The following is a 15,000-nucleotide window of genomic DNA, read 5'->3' on the forward strand; positions in this document are numbered from 1 at the left end:
GACACGTGGAGACACACAGAGACACAGTGAGCCACACAGAGACACGCAGAAACACAGAGACACACAGAGACACGTGGAGACACACAGAGACACAGAGACACACACAGAGACACACAGAGACAAACAGACACAGAGACACACAGAAACACGTGGAGACACACAGAGACAGAGACACACACAGAGACACACAGAGACACACAGACACACAGACACAGAGACACGTGGAGACACACAGAGACACACAGAGACACACAGAGACACGTGGAGACACACAGAGACACAGAGACACACACAGAGACACACAGAGACACACAGACACAGAGACACACAGAAACACGTGGAGACACACAGAGACACGTGGAGACACACAGAGACACAGAGACACACACAGAGACACACAGAGACACACAGACACAGAGACACAGAGACACACAGAGACACGTGGAGACACACAGAGACACGTGGAGACACGTGGAGACACACAGAGACACACAGTGAGACACACAGAGACACAGTGAGACACACAGAGACACGCAGAGACACAGAGACACACAGAGACACGTGGAGACACACAGAGACACGTGGAGACACACAGACACACACAGAGACACACAGACACAGAGACACACAGAAACACGTGGAGACACACAGAGACACGTGGAGACACGCGGAGACACAGAGACACACACAGAGACACACAGAGACACACAGAGACACACAGACACACAGAGACACGTGGAGACACACAGAGACACGTGGAGACACACAGACACACACAGAGACACACAGACACAGAGACACACAGAAACACGTGGAGACACACAGAGACACGTGGAGACACACAGAGACACAGAGACACACACAGAGACACAGAGACACACAGACACAGAGACACACAGAAACACGTGGAGACACACAGAGACACGTGGAGACACACAGAGACACACACAGAGACACACAGACACAGAGACACACAGAAACACGTGGAGACACACAGAGACACGTGGAGACACAGAGACACACACAGAGACACACAGAGACACACAGACACAGAGACACACAGAAACACGTGGAGACACACAGAGACACGTGGAGACACACAGAGACACAGAGACACACACAGAGACACACAGAGACACACAGACACAGAGACACACAGAAACACGTGGAGACACACAGAGACACGTGGAGACACACAGAGACACAGAGACACACACAGAGACACACAGAGACACACAGACACAGAGACACACAGAAACACGTGGAGACACACAGAGACACGTGGAGACACACAGAAACACAGAGACACACACAGAGACACACAGAGACACACAGACACAGAGACACACAGAAACACGTGGAGACACACAGAGACACGTGGAGACACACAGAGACACAGAGACACACACAGAGACACACAGAGACACACAGACACAGAGACACACAGAAACACGTGGAGACACACAGAGACACGTGGAGACACACAGAGACACAGAGACACACAGACACAGAGACACACAGAAACACGTGGAGACACACAGAGACACGTGGAGACACACAGAGACACAGAGACACACACAGAGACACACAGAGACACACAGACACAGAGACACACAGAAACACGTGGAGACACACAGAGACACGTGGAGACACACAGAGACACGTGGAGACACAGAGACACAGAGACACACACAGAGACACACAGAGACACACAGACACAGAGACACACAGAAACACGTGGAGACACACAGAGACACAGAGACACACACAGAGACACACAGAGACACACAGACACAGAGACACGTGGAGACACGTGGAGACACACAGAGACACGTGGAGACACACAGAGACACAGAGACACACACAGAGACACACAGAGACACACAGACACAGAGACAGAGACACACAGAAACACGTGGAGACACACAGAGACACGTGGAGACACACAGAGACCCACAGAGACACACAGACACAGTGAGACACGCAGAGACACACAGAGACACACAGAAACACAAAGAGACACACAGAGACACACAGACACTCACAGAGACACACAGAGACACAGAGATACACAGAGACACGGTGAGACATACAGAGACACACGGAGACACACAGAGACACAGAGATACACAGAGACACGTGGAGACACAGAGACACACAGAGACACACAGAGACACACAGTGAGACACACAGAGACACGTGGAGACACACAGACACAGTGAGACACACAGAGACAAGCAGAGACACAGAGACACACAGAGACACGTGGAGACACACAGAGACACGTGGAGACACACAGAGACACACGTGGAGACACGGAGACACACAGAGACACAGTGAGACACACAGAGACACACAGAGACACACGGAGACACACAGTGAGACACACAGAGACACGTGGAGACACACAGAGACACAGTGAGACACACAGAGACACGCAGAGACACAGAGACACACAGAGACACGTGGAGACACGGAGACACACGGGAAGACACGGGGAGACACACACAGACACGCGGAGACACACAGACACACACAGAGAGACACGGAGACACACAGAGACACGCGGAGACACAGAGACCCACACAGACACACGGAGACACAGTGAAGACACACAGAGACACACAGAGACACACAGAGACACACAGAGACACACAGACACACGTGGAGACACACAGAGACTCACAGAGACATACAGAGACACACGGAGACACACAGAGACACAGAGATACACAGAGACACGTGGAGACACAGAGACACACAGAGACACACAGAGACACACAGTGAGACACACAGAGACACGTGGAGACACACAGAGACACAGTGAGACACACAGAGACACGCAGAGACACAGAGACACACAGAGACACGTGGAGACACACAGAGACACGTGGAGACACACAGAGACACACGTGGAGACACGGAGACACACAGAGACACAGTGAGACACACAGAGACACACAGAGACACACGGAGACACGTGGAGACACGGAGACACACGGGAAGACACGGGGAGACACACAGAGACACACAGAGACCCACACAGAAACACGTGGAGACACACAGAGACACACAGAAACACGTGGAGACACACAGAGACACACAGAGACACACAGCGACACACAGCGACACACAGAGACACAGAGAGACACACAGAGACACACAGAAACACGTGGAGACACACAGAGACACACAGAGACACACAGAGACACACAGAGACACACAGAAACACGTGGAGACACACAGAGACACACAGAGACACACAGAGACACACAGAAACACGTGGAGACACACAGAGACACACAGAGACACACAGAGACACACAGAAACACGTGGAGACACACAGAGACACACAGAGACACACAGAGACACACAGAAACACGTGGAGACACACAGAGACACACAGAGACACACAGAAACACGTGGAGACACACAGAGACACACAGCGACACACAGCGACACACAGAGACACACAGAGACACACAGACGCACACAGAGAGACACAGAAACACACAGAGAGACACAGAGACACACAAACACACAGAGACACGCGGGGGCACGGTGCGTGTGTATGCCCATCATGGAGAGAGTGGAGGGAGTGGAGAGAGAGTGGAGGGAGTGGAGGGAGTGGAGGGAGTGGAGAGAGAGTGGAGGGAATGGAGGGAGTGGAGGGAGTGGAGGGAGTGGAGGGAGTGGAGGGAGTGGAGGGAGTGGAGAGAGAGTGGAGGGAATGGAGGGAGTGGAGGGAGTGGAGGGAGTGGAGGGAGTGGAGGGAGAGTGGAGGGAGTGGAGGGAATGGAGGGAGTGGAGGGAGTGGAGAGAGAGTGGAGGGAGTGGAGGGAGTGGAGAGAGAGTGGAGGGAGTGGAGAGAGAGTGGAGGGAGTGGAGGGAATGGAGGGAGTGGAGGGAGTGGAGGGAGTGGAGAGAGTGGAGGGAGAGTGGAGGGAGTGGAGGGAGTGGAGGGAGTGGAGGGAGAGTGGAGGGAGTGTGGAGGGAGTGGAGGGAGTGGAGGGAGTGGAGGGAGAGTGGAGGGAGTGGAGGGAGTGGAGGGAGTGGAGGGAGAGTGGAGAGAGAGTGGAGGGAGTGGAGGGAGTGGAGGGAGTGGAGGGAGAGTGGAGGGAGTGGAGGGAGTGGAGGGAGTGGAGGGAGAGTGGAGGGAGTGGAGGGAGTGGAGGGAGTGGAGAGAGAGTGGAGAGAGAGTGGAGGGAGTGGAGGGAGTGGAGAGAGAGTGGAGAGAGAGTGGAGGGAGTGGAGGGAGTGGAGGGAGTGGAGGGAGTGGAGAGAGAGTGGAGAGAGAGTGGAGGGAGTGGAGGGAGTGGAGAGAGAGTGGAGGGAGAGTGGAGGGAGTGGAGGGAGTGGAGGGAGTGGAGAGAGAGTGGAGAGAGAGTGGAGGGAGTGGAGGGAGTGGAGGGAGTGGAGAGAGAGTGGAGAGAGTGGAGGGAGTGGAGGGAGTGGAGAGAGAGTGGAGAGAGAGTGGAGGGAGTGGAGGGAGTGGAGGGAGTGGAGGGAGAGTGGAGGGAGTGGAGGGAGAGTGGAGGGAGTGGAGGGAGTGGAGGGAGTGGAGGGAGTGGAGGGAGAGTGGAGGGAGTGGAGGGAGTGGAGGGAGTGGAGGGAGTGGAGAGAGAGTGGAGGGAGTAGAGAGAGAGTGGAGGGAGTGGAGGGAGTGGAGGGAGTGGAGGGAGTGGAGGGAGTGGAGGGAGTGGAGGGAGTGGAGACAGAGTGGAGGGAGTGGAGGGAGTGGAGGGAGAGTGGAGGGAGTGGAGGGAGTGGAGGGAATGGAGGGAGTGGAGGGGAGTGGAGGGAGAGTGGAGGGAGTGGAGAGGGAGTGGAGGGAGTGGAGGGAGTGGAGAGAGTGGAGGGAGTGGAGAGAGTGGAGGGAGTGGAGGGAGTGGAGAGAGTGGAGGGAGTGGAGGGAGTGGAGGGAGTGGAGGGAGTGGAGGAAGTGGAGGGAGTGGAGGGAGAGTGGAGGGGAGTAGAGGGAGTGGAGGGAGTGGAGGGAGTGGAGGGAGAGTGGAGGGAGTAGAGGGAGTGGAGGGAGTAGAGGGAGTGGAGGGAGTGGAGAGAGAGTGGAGGGAGTAGAGGGAGTGGAGGGAGTGGAGGGAGAGTGGAGGGAGTGGAGGGAGTGGAGAGAGAGTGGAGGGAGTGGAGAGAGTGGAGGGAGAGTGGAGGGAGTGGAGGGAGTGGAGGGAGAGTGGAGGGAGAGTGGAGGGAGTGGAGGGAGTGGAGGGAGTGGAGGGAGAGTGGAGAGAGAGTGGAGGGAGTGGAGAGAGAGTGGAGGGAGTGGAGGGAGTGGAGAGAGAGTGGAGGGAGTGGAGGGAGTGGAGGGAGTGGAGGGAGTGGAGGGAGTGGAGGGAGTGGAGGGAGAGTGGAGGGAGAGTGGAGGGAGTGGAGGGAGAGTGGAGGGAGTGGAGAGAGAGTGGAGGGAGTGGAGGGAGTGGAGGGAGTGGAGGGAGTGGAGGGAGTGGAGGGAGTGGAGGGAGTGGAGGGAGAGTGGAGGGAGAGTGGAGGGAGTGGAGGGAGAGTGGAGGGAGTGGAGAGAGAGTGGAGGGAGTGGAGGGAGTGGAGGGAGAGTGGAGGGAGTGGAGGGAGTGGAGGGAGTGGAGGGAGAGTGGAGGGAGTGGAGGGAGTGGAGGGAGTGGAGGGAGTGGAGGGAGAGTGGAGGGAGAGTGGAGGGAGTGGAGGGAGAGTGGAGAGTTTCCTGCTAGTTGGGCAGTGTGCTCATGACCGGCTCCGGTTTCACAGCGGAGGTCTCGCTCCGAATCAGCCGCCAGCGCAGTTATCATTCCATCGGCCGCGTTTCGCTCCGCACGAAGCTTCGGGGGTGTTGATAATTGTTTATTTTACCCTTTTATCTGGCGACAAAACTGACACTTTTACACAAGGAGTCATGTTTGCATTGACCACAACACTTGCGGTCAAAATGCAAACAAAAAACACCACAACTCTGATAATGATATGCACCGTCCTTGAAGTTGATTGGTCCACACCCGAGACAGCTTTCCTTAGAGCCTAGTCTCACATGGTGTTGGACCAGATGACACAAAAAGGCAGTGGTCATTCCCTTCCTTCTCTACGCTTTCTTATCTGTCTTCCGATATCTGTGTGTGTGTGTGTCTGTCTGTGTCAGCCAGTCATCTCAGTCATCTCAGTCATCTCATTCATCTCAGTCAGTCGACCCGTGGCACCTGCTGGGTCTGCCCCGTGACCTCCTCCTCATGCACCTAGCCTGGCACAGCAGTCGACCCGTGGCACCTGCTGGGTCTGCCCCGTGACCTCCTCCTGCCAGCGGGCGTTCGACACTTCACGTGGTAGCCTCAAGGTGCACATGGCCTGGCACAAGCGTCGTGGTGACGTCACCGCCACTTAGTGGCGAATGGCGGTTGTTGTTGTTGGTGCTAGCTAACAGCACTTGCCCCTGCAGTCTGTTACAGGCTACACGGGGGATCTTTGTCTGTGTCTGTGTGTGAGGTGCTAGCTAACAGCACTTGCCCCTGCAGTTTGTTAGAGGCTACACGGGGGATCTTTGTCTGTGTCTGTGTGTGAGGTGCCAGCTAACAGCACTTGCCCCTGCGGCCTGCTAGAGGCTACGTGGGGGACCTTTGTCTGTGTCTGTGTGTGAGGTGCTAGCTAACAGCACTTGCCCCTGCGGCCTGTTAGAGGCTACGCGGGGGACCTTTGTCTGTGTCTGTGTGTGAGGTGCTAGCTAACAGCACTTGCCCCTGCGGCCTGTTAGAGGCTACGCGGGGGACCTTTGTCTGTGTCTGTGTGTGAGGTGCTAGCTAACAGCACTTGCCCCTGCGGCCTGCTAGAGGCTACGCGGGGGACCTTTGTCTGTGTCTGTGTGTGAGGTGCTAGCTAACAGCACTTGCCCCTGCGGCCTGCGAGAGGCTACGCGGGGGACCTTTGTCTGTGTCTGTGTGTGAGGTGCTAGCTAACAGCACTTGCCCCTGCGGCCTGCGAGAGGCTACGCGGGGGACCTTTGTCTGCGTCACTCACGGGCCGGCGTATCTGGAGAAGACGTCGAGGAAGACCTGCCAGTTGTTGACCACCATCACGTCCCACAGCAGCACCAGGGACGCCTGGGGGGGGGGGAGAGACACAGACACAGACAGACTCAGACAGAGAGACAGACAGAGAGAGACACAGACACAGAGAGACAGAGACACACACAGAGACACAGAGACACAGAGACACATACACAGTTGTTGACCACCATCACGTCCCACAGCAGCACCAGGGACGCCTGGGGGGGGGGGAGAGACAGAGACACAGAGAAAGACACACACAGAGACACAGACACAGAGACACAGAGACACAGAGAGACTCAGACAGAGACACACACAGAGACACAGACACAGTTGTTGACCACCATCACGTCCCACAGCAGCACCAGGGACGCCTGGGGGGGGGGGGAGAGACACAGAGAGACTCAGACAGAGAGACAGACAGAAACACAGACAGAGACACAGATACAGAGAGACTCAGACAGGCAGACAGAGACAGAGACACAGAGAGACAGAGACACAGACAGAGACACACACAGAGACACAGAGACACAGACACAGAGAGACAGAGACACAGACAGAGACACACACAGAGACACAGACACAGAGACACAGACACAGTTGTTGACGACCATCACGTCCCACAGCAGCACCAGGGACGCCTGGGGGGGGAGACACAGAGAGACTCAGACAGAGACACAGACAGAGACACAGACACAGAGAGACAGAGACACAGACACAGAGACACATACAGACTCAGACAGAGAGACAGACAGAGAGAGACACAGACACAGAGAGACAGAGACACACACAGAGACACAGACACAGAGACACAGACACAGAGACACACACAGAGACACAGACACAGAGACACACACAGAGACACACACAGAGACACAGACACAGACACAGAGACACACACAGAGACACACACAGAGACACAGACACAGAGACACACACAGAGACACACACAGAGACACAGACACAGAGACACACACAGAGACACAGACACAGAGACACACACAGAGACACACACAGAGACACAGACACAGAGACACACACAGAGACACACACAGAGACACAGACACAGAGACACACACAGAGACACACACAGAGACACAGACACAGAGACACACACAAAGACACAGACACAGAGACACACACAGAGATACACACAGAGACACAGACACAGAGACACACACAGAGACACAGACACAGAGACACACACAGAGACACACACAGAGACACAGACACAGAGACACACACAGAGACACACACAGAGACACAGACACAGAGACACACACAGAGACACACACAGAGACACAGACACAGAGACACAGACACAGAGACACACACAGAGACACAGACACAGAGACACAGACACAGAGACACACACAGATACACACACAGAGACACAGACACAGAGACACACACAGAGACACAGAGACACACACAGAGACACAGACACAGAGACACACGCAGAGACACACACAGAGACACAGACACAGAGACACACACAGACACACAGACACAGAGACACAGACACAGAGACACACACAGAGACACACACAGAGACACAGACACAGAGACACAGAGACACACACAGAGACACAGAGACACACACAGAGACACAGACACAGAGACACACGCAGAGACACACACAGAGACACAGACACAGAGACACACACAGAGACACAGACACAGAGACACACACAGAAACACACACAGAGACACAGACACAGAGACACACACAGAGACACAGAGACACACACAGAGACACACACAGAGACACAGACACAAAGCCACACACAGAGACACACACAGAGACACACACAGAGACACACACAGAGACACAGAGACACACACAGAGACACACACAGAGACACAGACACAGAGACACACACAGAGACACACACAGAGACACAGACACAGAGACACACGCAGAGATACACACAGAGACACAAACACAGAGACACACACAGAGACACACACAGAGACACAGACACAGAGACACACACAGAGACACACACAGAGACACAGACACAGAGACACACACAGAGACACAGACACAGAGACACACACACAGAGATACACACAGAGACACAGACACAGAGACACACACAGAGACACAGACACAGAGACACACACAGAGACACACACAGAGACACAGACACAGAGACACACACAGAGACACAGACACAGAGACACAGACACAGAGACACACACAGAGACACACACAGAGACACACACAGAGACACAGACACAGAGACACACACAGAGACACACACAAAGACACAGACACAGAGACACACACAGAGACACAGACACAGAGACACACACACAGAGACACACACAGAGACACACACACAGAGACACAGACACAGAGACACACACAGAGACACACACACAGAGACACAGACACAGAGACACACACAGAGACACACACAGAGACACAGACACAGAGACACACACAGAGACACACACAGAGACACAGACACAGAAACACACACAGAGACACACACAGAGACACAGACACAGAGACACACACACAGAGATACACACAGAGACACAGACACAGAGACACACACAGAGACACAGACACAGAGACACACACAGAGACACACACAGAGACACAGACACAGAGACACACACAGAGACACAGACACAGAGACACAGACACAGAGACACACACAGAGACACACACAGAGACACACACAGAGACACAGAGACACACACAGAGACACACACAGAGACACAGACACAGAGACACACACAGAGACACAGACACAGAGACACACACACAGAGACACACACAGAGACACACACACAGAGACACAGACACAGAGACACACACAGAGACACACACACAGAGACACACACACAGAGACACACACAGAGATACACACAGAGACACAGACACAGAGACACACACAGAGACACAGACACAGAGACACACACAGAGACACACACAGAGACACACACAGAGACACAGACACAGAGACACACACAGAGACACAGACACAGAGACACAGACACAGAGACACACACAGAGACACACACAGAGACACAGACACAGAGACACACACAGAGACACAGACACAGAGACACACACAGAGACACACACACAGAGACACACACAGAGACACAGACAGAGACACAGACACAGAGACACACACAGAGACACAGACACAGAGACACACACACAGAGACACACACACAGAGACACACACAGAGACACACACAGAGACACAGACACAGAGACACAGATACACAGAGAGACACAGACAGAGACACAGACAGAGAGACAAAGACACAGAGACACAGAGAGATACAGACAGAGACACAGACACAGAGACACACACAGAGAAACACACAGAGACACAGAGACACAGAGAGAGACACAGAGACACAAAGACACACACACACCCAGACCCAGGACTCGACTGCCTCTGGCCCTGCATTATGGGTGAGTGAGTGGGTGAGTGAGTGAGTGAGTGGGTGAGTGAGTGGGTGGGTGAGTGGGTGAGTGAGTGGGTGAGTTAGTGAGTGGGTGAGTGAGTGGGTGGGTGAGTGGGTGGGTGAGTGAGTGAATGGGTGGATGAGTTGGCGAGTGAGTGGCTGGGTGAGTCGGTGAGCAAGTGTGCGAGTGAGTAGGTGAGTGAGTAAATGGGTGAGTCAGTGGGTGAGTGAGAGAGTGGCTGAGTGAGTGGCTGAGTGAGTGGGTGGCTGAGTGAGTGGGTGAGCGAGTGTGTGAGCGGGTGAGTGAGTGAGCGGGTGAGCGAGTGAGTGGGTGGGTGAGTCAGTGAGTGAGTGGGTGAGTGAGTGCGTGGCTGAGTGAGTGGGTGAGTGATTGAGTGGATGAGCGAGTAAGTGGGTGGGTGAGTGAGTGAGTGGGTGAGTGAGTGCGTGGCTGAATGAGTGAGTGAGTGGGTGGCTGAGTGAGTGGGTGAGCGAGTGGGTGGCTGAGTGAGTGAGTGAGTGGGTGAGTGAGTGTGTGGTTGAGTGAGTGGGTGAGTGAGTGGGTGAATGAGTGATTGAGTGGGTGAGCGAATGGGTGGCTGAGTGAGTGGGTGAGTGAGTGGGTGAGTGAGCGAGTGGGTGGCTGAGTGAGTAGGTGAGCGAGTGGGTGAGTGGGTGGCTGAGTGAGTGGCTGAGAGTGGGTGAATGAGCGAGTGGGTGAGCGAGTGGGTGAGCGAGTGGGTGAGCGAGTGGGTGGGTGAGTGAGTGAGTGAGTGGGTGATTGAGTGGCTGAGTGAGTGGGTGGCTGAGTGGGTGTGTGAGCGAGTGGGTGAGTGAGTGGGTGAGCGAGTGGGTGAGTAAGTAGGTGGCTGAGTGAGTGGGTGAGCGAGTGGGTGAGCGAGTGGGTGAGCGAGTGGGTGAGCGAGTGGGTGGGTGAGTGAGTGAGTGAGTGAGTGGGTGAGCGAGTGGGTGAGTAAGTAGGTGGCTGAGTGAGTGGGTGAGTGAGTGGATGAGCGAGTGGGTGAGCGAGTGGGTGAGCGAGTGGGTGGGTGAGTGAGTGAGTGGGTGATTGAGTGGCTGAGTGAGTGGGTGGCTGAGTGGGTGTGTGAGCGAGTGGGTGAGTGAGTGAGTGGGTGAGCGAGTGGGTGAGTAAGTAGGTGGCTGAGTGAGTGGGTGAGTGAGTGGATGAGCGAGTGGGTGAGTGGGTGAGTGAGTGGGTGAGTGACTCTCTGTTCTCACCGCAAAGTCATCAAAGTTGCTGGACCAGTACTGCAGCTGCTCGTAGCTGCCACATGCCGAGGCGTTTCGGACACCGGTCCTACATCAGCAGCAGCAGCAACGCCATCAGCATCATTGTCGCCGTGTCTATGAAAGTCCCCGTGTGTTGTCTCTGTGTGTGACTCTGTGTGTGACTCTGTGTGTGTCTCTGTGTGTGTCTGTGTGTGTCTCTGTGTGTGTGTCTCTGTGTGTGAGTGTCCCTGTGTGTGTCTCTGTGTGTGTCTCTGTGTGTGTCTGTGTGTGTCTCTGTGTGTGTCTCTGTGTGTGTCTCTGTGTGTGTCTCTGTGTGTGTCTCTGTGCGTGTCTCTGTGTCTGTGTGTGTGTGTCTCTGTGTGTCTGTGTGTGTCTCTGTGTGTGTCTGTGTGTGTGTCTCTGTGTGTCTGTGTGTGTGTGTCTCTGTGTGTGTCTCTGTGTGTCTCTGTGTGTGCCTCTGTGTGTGCGTCTCTGTGTGTGTCTCTGTGTGTCTCTGTGTGTCTGTGCGTGTCTGTGTCTTTGTGTGTGTCTCTGTGTGTCTGTGTGTGTGTGTATCTGTGTGTGTCTCTGTGTGTGTGTATTTCAATTAACCACCACTAAACTACGAATTAAACATAAACCTGTAACTAATAAGCTTGTGCCGGAGGCCCCGGAGGGTCAGGCTTTTATGACGTCTCCTGGCCAAACCCCAATTGGCGGAGCCAGGAGATTGAATCTTCACCCTCGGGGCTCCTCCAGAAACAACGAAAAACCATTGCGGATGGCCACGTGGAATGTTCGAACGCTCACTGCGGAGGAGAGGCTGCCACTCCTCTGTCGGGAGCTGGACCGGTACCGCCTGGATCTCTGTGGCATTCAGGAGGTCCGGTGGACCGGTTCTGGATCCTGCCACCATGAGGGGTGGACAGTCCTCCACTCGGGCCAGGAGACTGCCAAACAACAGGGTGTGGCTCTTCTTCTGAACAAAAGAATGAAGGGGGCGTGGGAGCGTGGCGGTGAGGTGTGGGAAGCTGTAAACCCCAGGATACTTTGGGCTCGCCTTCCCATCAATCAGAGGCGAGGAGTGGTGGTCGTGGTTACTTATGCCCCCACCGAAGACGAACATCCGTGGAGGGATGCAGGCAAAGACGATGAGTCAGACGCTTTCTATGACCTCCTGTCACAGGTGCTGGCTAAAGTGGCCACTCGGGACAGAGTCATCTTGTTGGGTGACTTCAATGCCCGAGTTGGTCATGATGCTGGCACCTGGTCTGGAGTGATTGGAAGGCATGGGCCAGATCAGCTCAATAACAACGGTAGGAGGCTGCTAGATTTCTGTGCAGCCCATGGGCTTGTAATTACCAACACGCTCTTCCGGCATCGGCGCATCCACACAACATCATGGATACATGCCGGGTCCAAGCAAGAACATCTGCTGGACTACGTAGTGACGGAACAGCGGATGCGAGCCCATGTCCTTGACACCAGGACCTACCGTGGAGCTGATCTGCCCTCTGACCATCGACTAGTCATCTGTAAGATGCGCCTGCCATTCTTCCACTCCGGTGGTGGGTGTACACCCAGGATCCCATTCAAACCAAAAGTGGCCTGGTCTCAGTTAGCTGATGAAAGTTGCAAGCGAGAATTTCATCATCTCGATTTAAAGCTTTCGTGACTGCAGGGATTCATCTTCTTGGTTCTTTCGGTAAAGTCACGTAGAAGGGAAGTAATAAAATAATAAAAATAAAACAATAAAATAAAATAATTCTCACGACGTTTCGGCTACAACGCAAGCAGTCGTGAGAATTATTTTATTTTATTGTTTTATTTTTATTATTTTATTACTTCCCTTCTACGTGACTTTACCGAAAGAACCAAGAAGATGAATTTCATCATCGCTTGCAGCTGGGGTTGGCATCGTCCCCCACTCCACCTGATGTCGAGGGTAAATGGGCGAGGTTTAGGACTGTGACTCATGCAGCTGCAATGGCTGCTTTGGGTACGTGGTCCAGACCTCCCCAGAAACCCTGGCTGACAGAGGAGGTGTTCAGGTTAATTGAGAAAAAGCGACAGGCCCACTCTCATCGCCTACAGCATCCCACGTCAGAGAATGAGGAGGTTTACCGCAGCCTTCGCTCGGAGGTTCGGAGAGCCGTAAGGCGCTGCAAGGATGGGTGGTGGTCGCGGGTTGCTGAGGAGATGGAGTCTGCCTCAGTGGCCCGCGATCACAAATCGTTATTGAATTCCATCAAAAAAGTAACCTGCAGCGCCACACCTATTACCATCATTAGAGGAAAAAACGGTGATCCAATCTCCGACCCCCAGGAACAGGTTTGCAGATTTGCTGAGCATTTCTGTGAGGTCCTGGGGGAGGGGAAATCTCTCAGCCAGGAAAACATCATGGCGCAAAGTGGGGATAACCCTGCTGAGGCTGCGGTGCCTCAAATATTGTAAGAGGTCACCCCCTGTGAGTGGCTGGCTGAGGTGCCAGCTGTTGAGGAAGTACTGAGGGCGATCCGGAGTCTGAGACCAGGGAAGGCACCGGGCAGAGATGATCTCCCAAGCGAAATGCTGAGGGAGGGTGGCGTTTGTGCACAGACTGCCCTATATGACATCATAACAACAGTCTGGACCACTGGACGGGTTCCGCAGGACTGGAAGGATGCCCTGGTGGTCCCCCTCTTTAAGAAGGGGGACCGTACCGATTGTAACAACTACAGGGGCATCTCACTCCTCAGTGTGCCGGGTAAGGTCCTGGCAAGGATTATTCAACATCGCCTTGCTAGGCACGCTGAGGAGAGGCTTGCGGAGCCCCAATGCGGTTTCAGGAAAGGGCGGTCCTGCACAGATGCCATATTTTCTGTCCGTCTGCTACAGCAGAGGTGTAGGGAATTCCAAAAAGACCTACATCTCTGCTTTATTGACCTGGTCAAGGCCTATGATACCATCAGTAGGCCTGGGCTCTGGGTTGTTATTCGTGCTTTCGGAGTCCCTGACCCTCTGCTCACGATCATTAAGGACCTTCATGATGGTGAGCGGGCCCGGGTAAAACTACGTGGCCGGGAGTCGGAGCCTTTCCCTGTACACCTTGGGGTGCGACAGGGATGTCCTCTGGCTCCCACATTATTTAACATCTATTTCGACTGCGTAGTTCGTGAAGCCTTCAATAGCTATACCGGGGGAATTTCCATTTGGTACAGATATAATGGGAGGCTGATCGACGCCCGGGTGCGATCAAGGGATGGCTCCCTATTGGTCAACCACGTTATGTATGCCGATGATTTGGTAATAGCTGCTCATTCAGAGG

At 54.3% G+C, this 15,000-nt stretch overlaps 1 protein-coding gene across 1 annotated transcript in view; it reads right to left on the reverse strand.

Annotated features, from left to right (window-relative positions):
• LOC144740986 (two pore channel protein 2-like) overlaps positions 1–15,000 on the reverse strand; it is a 30,887-nt gene that overhangs the window by 15,336 nt on the left and 551 nt on the right. Inside the window, exons 2-3 of the mRNA XM_078623680.1 lie at positions 11,703–11,781; positions 6,997–7,079 (exon numbers count right to left, since the gene is read on the reverse strand). Of these exons, the coding sequence (XP_078479806.1) occupies positions 6,997–7,079; positions 11,703–11,781 (162 nt within the window). The remainder of the gene's footprint in view (positions 1–6,996; positions 7,080–11,702; positions 11,782–15,000) is intronic.

Source organism: Lampetra planeri, unplaced genomic scaffold (genome assembly GCF_965212315.1).
Source record: "Lampetra planeri unplaced genomic scaffold, kcLamPlan1.2.h2 scaffold_372, whole genome shotgun sequence".
NCBI classification, from domain to species: domain Eukaryota; kingdom Metazoa; phylum Chordata; class Hyperoartia; order Petromyzontiformes; family Petromyzontidae; genus Lampetra; species Lampetra planeri.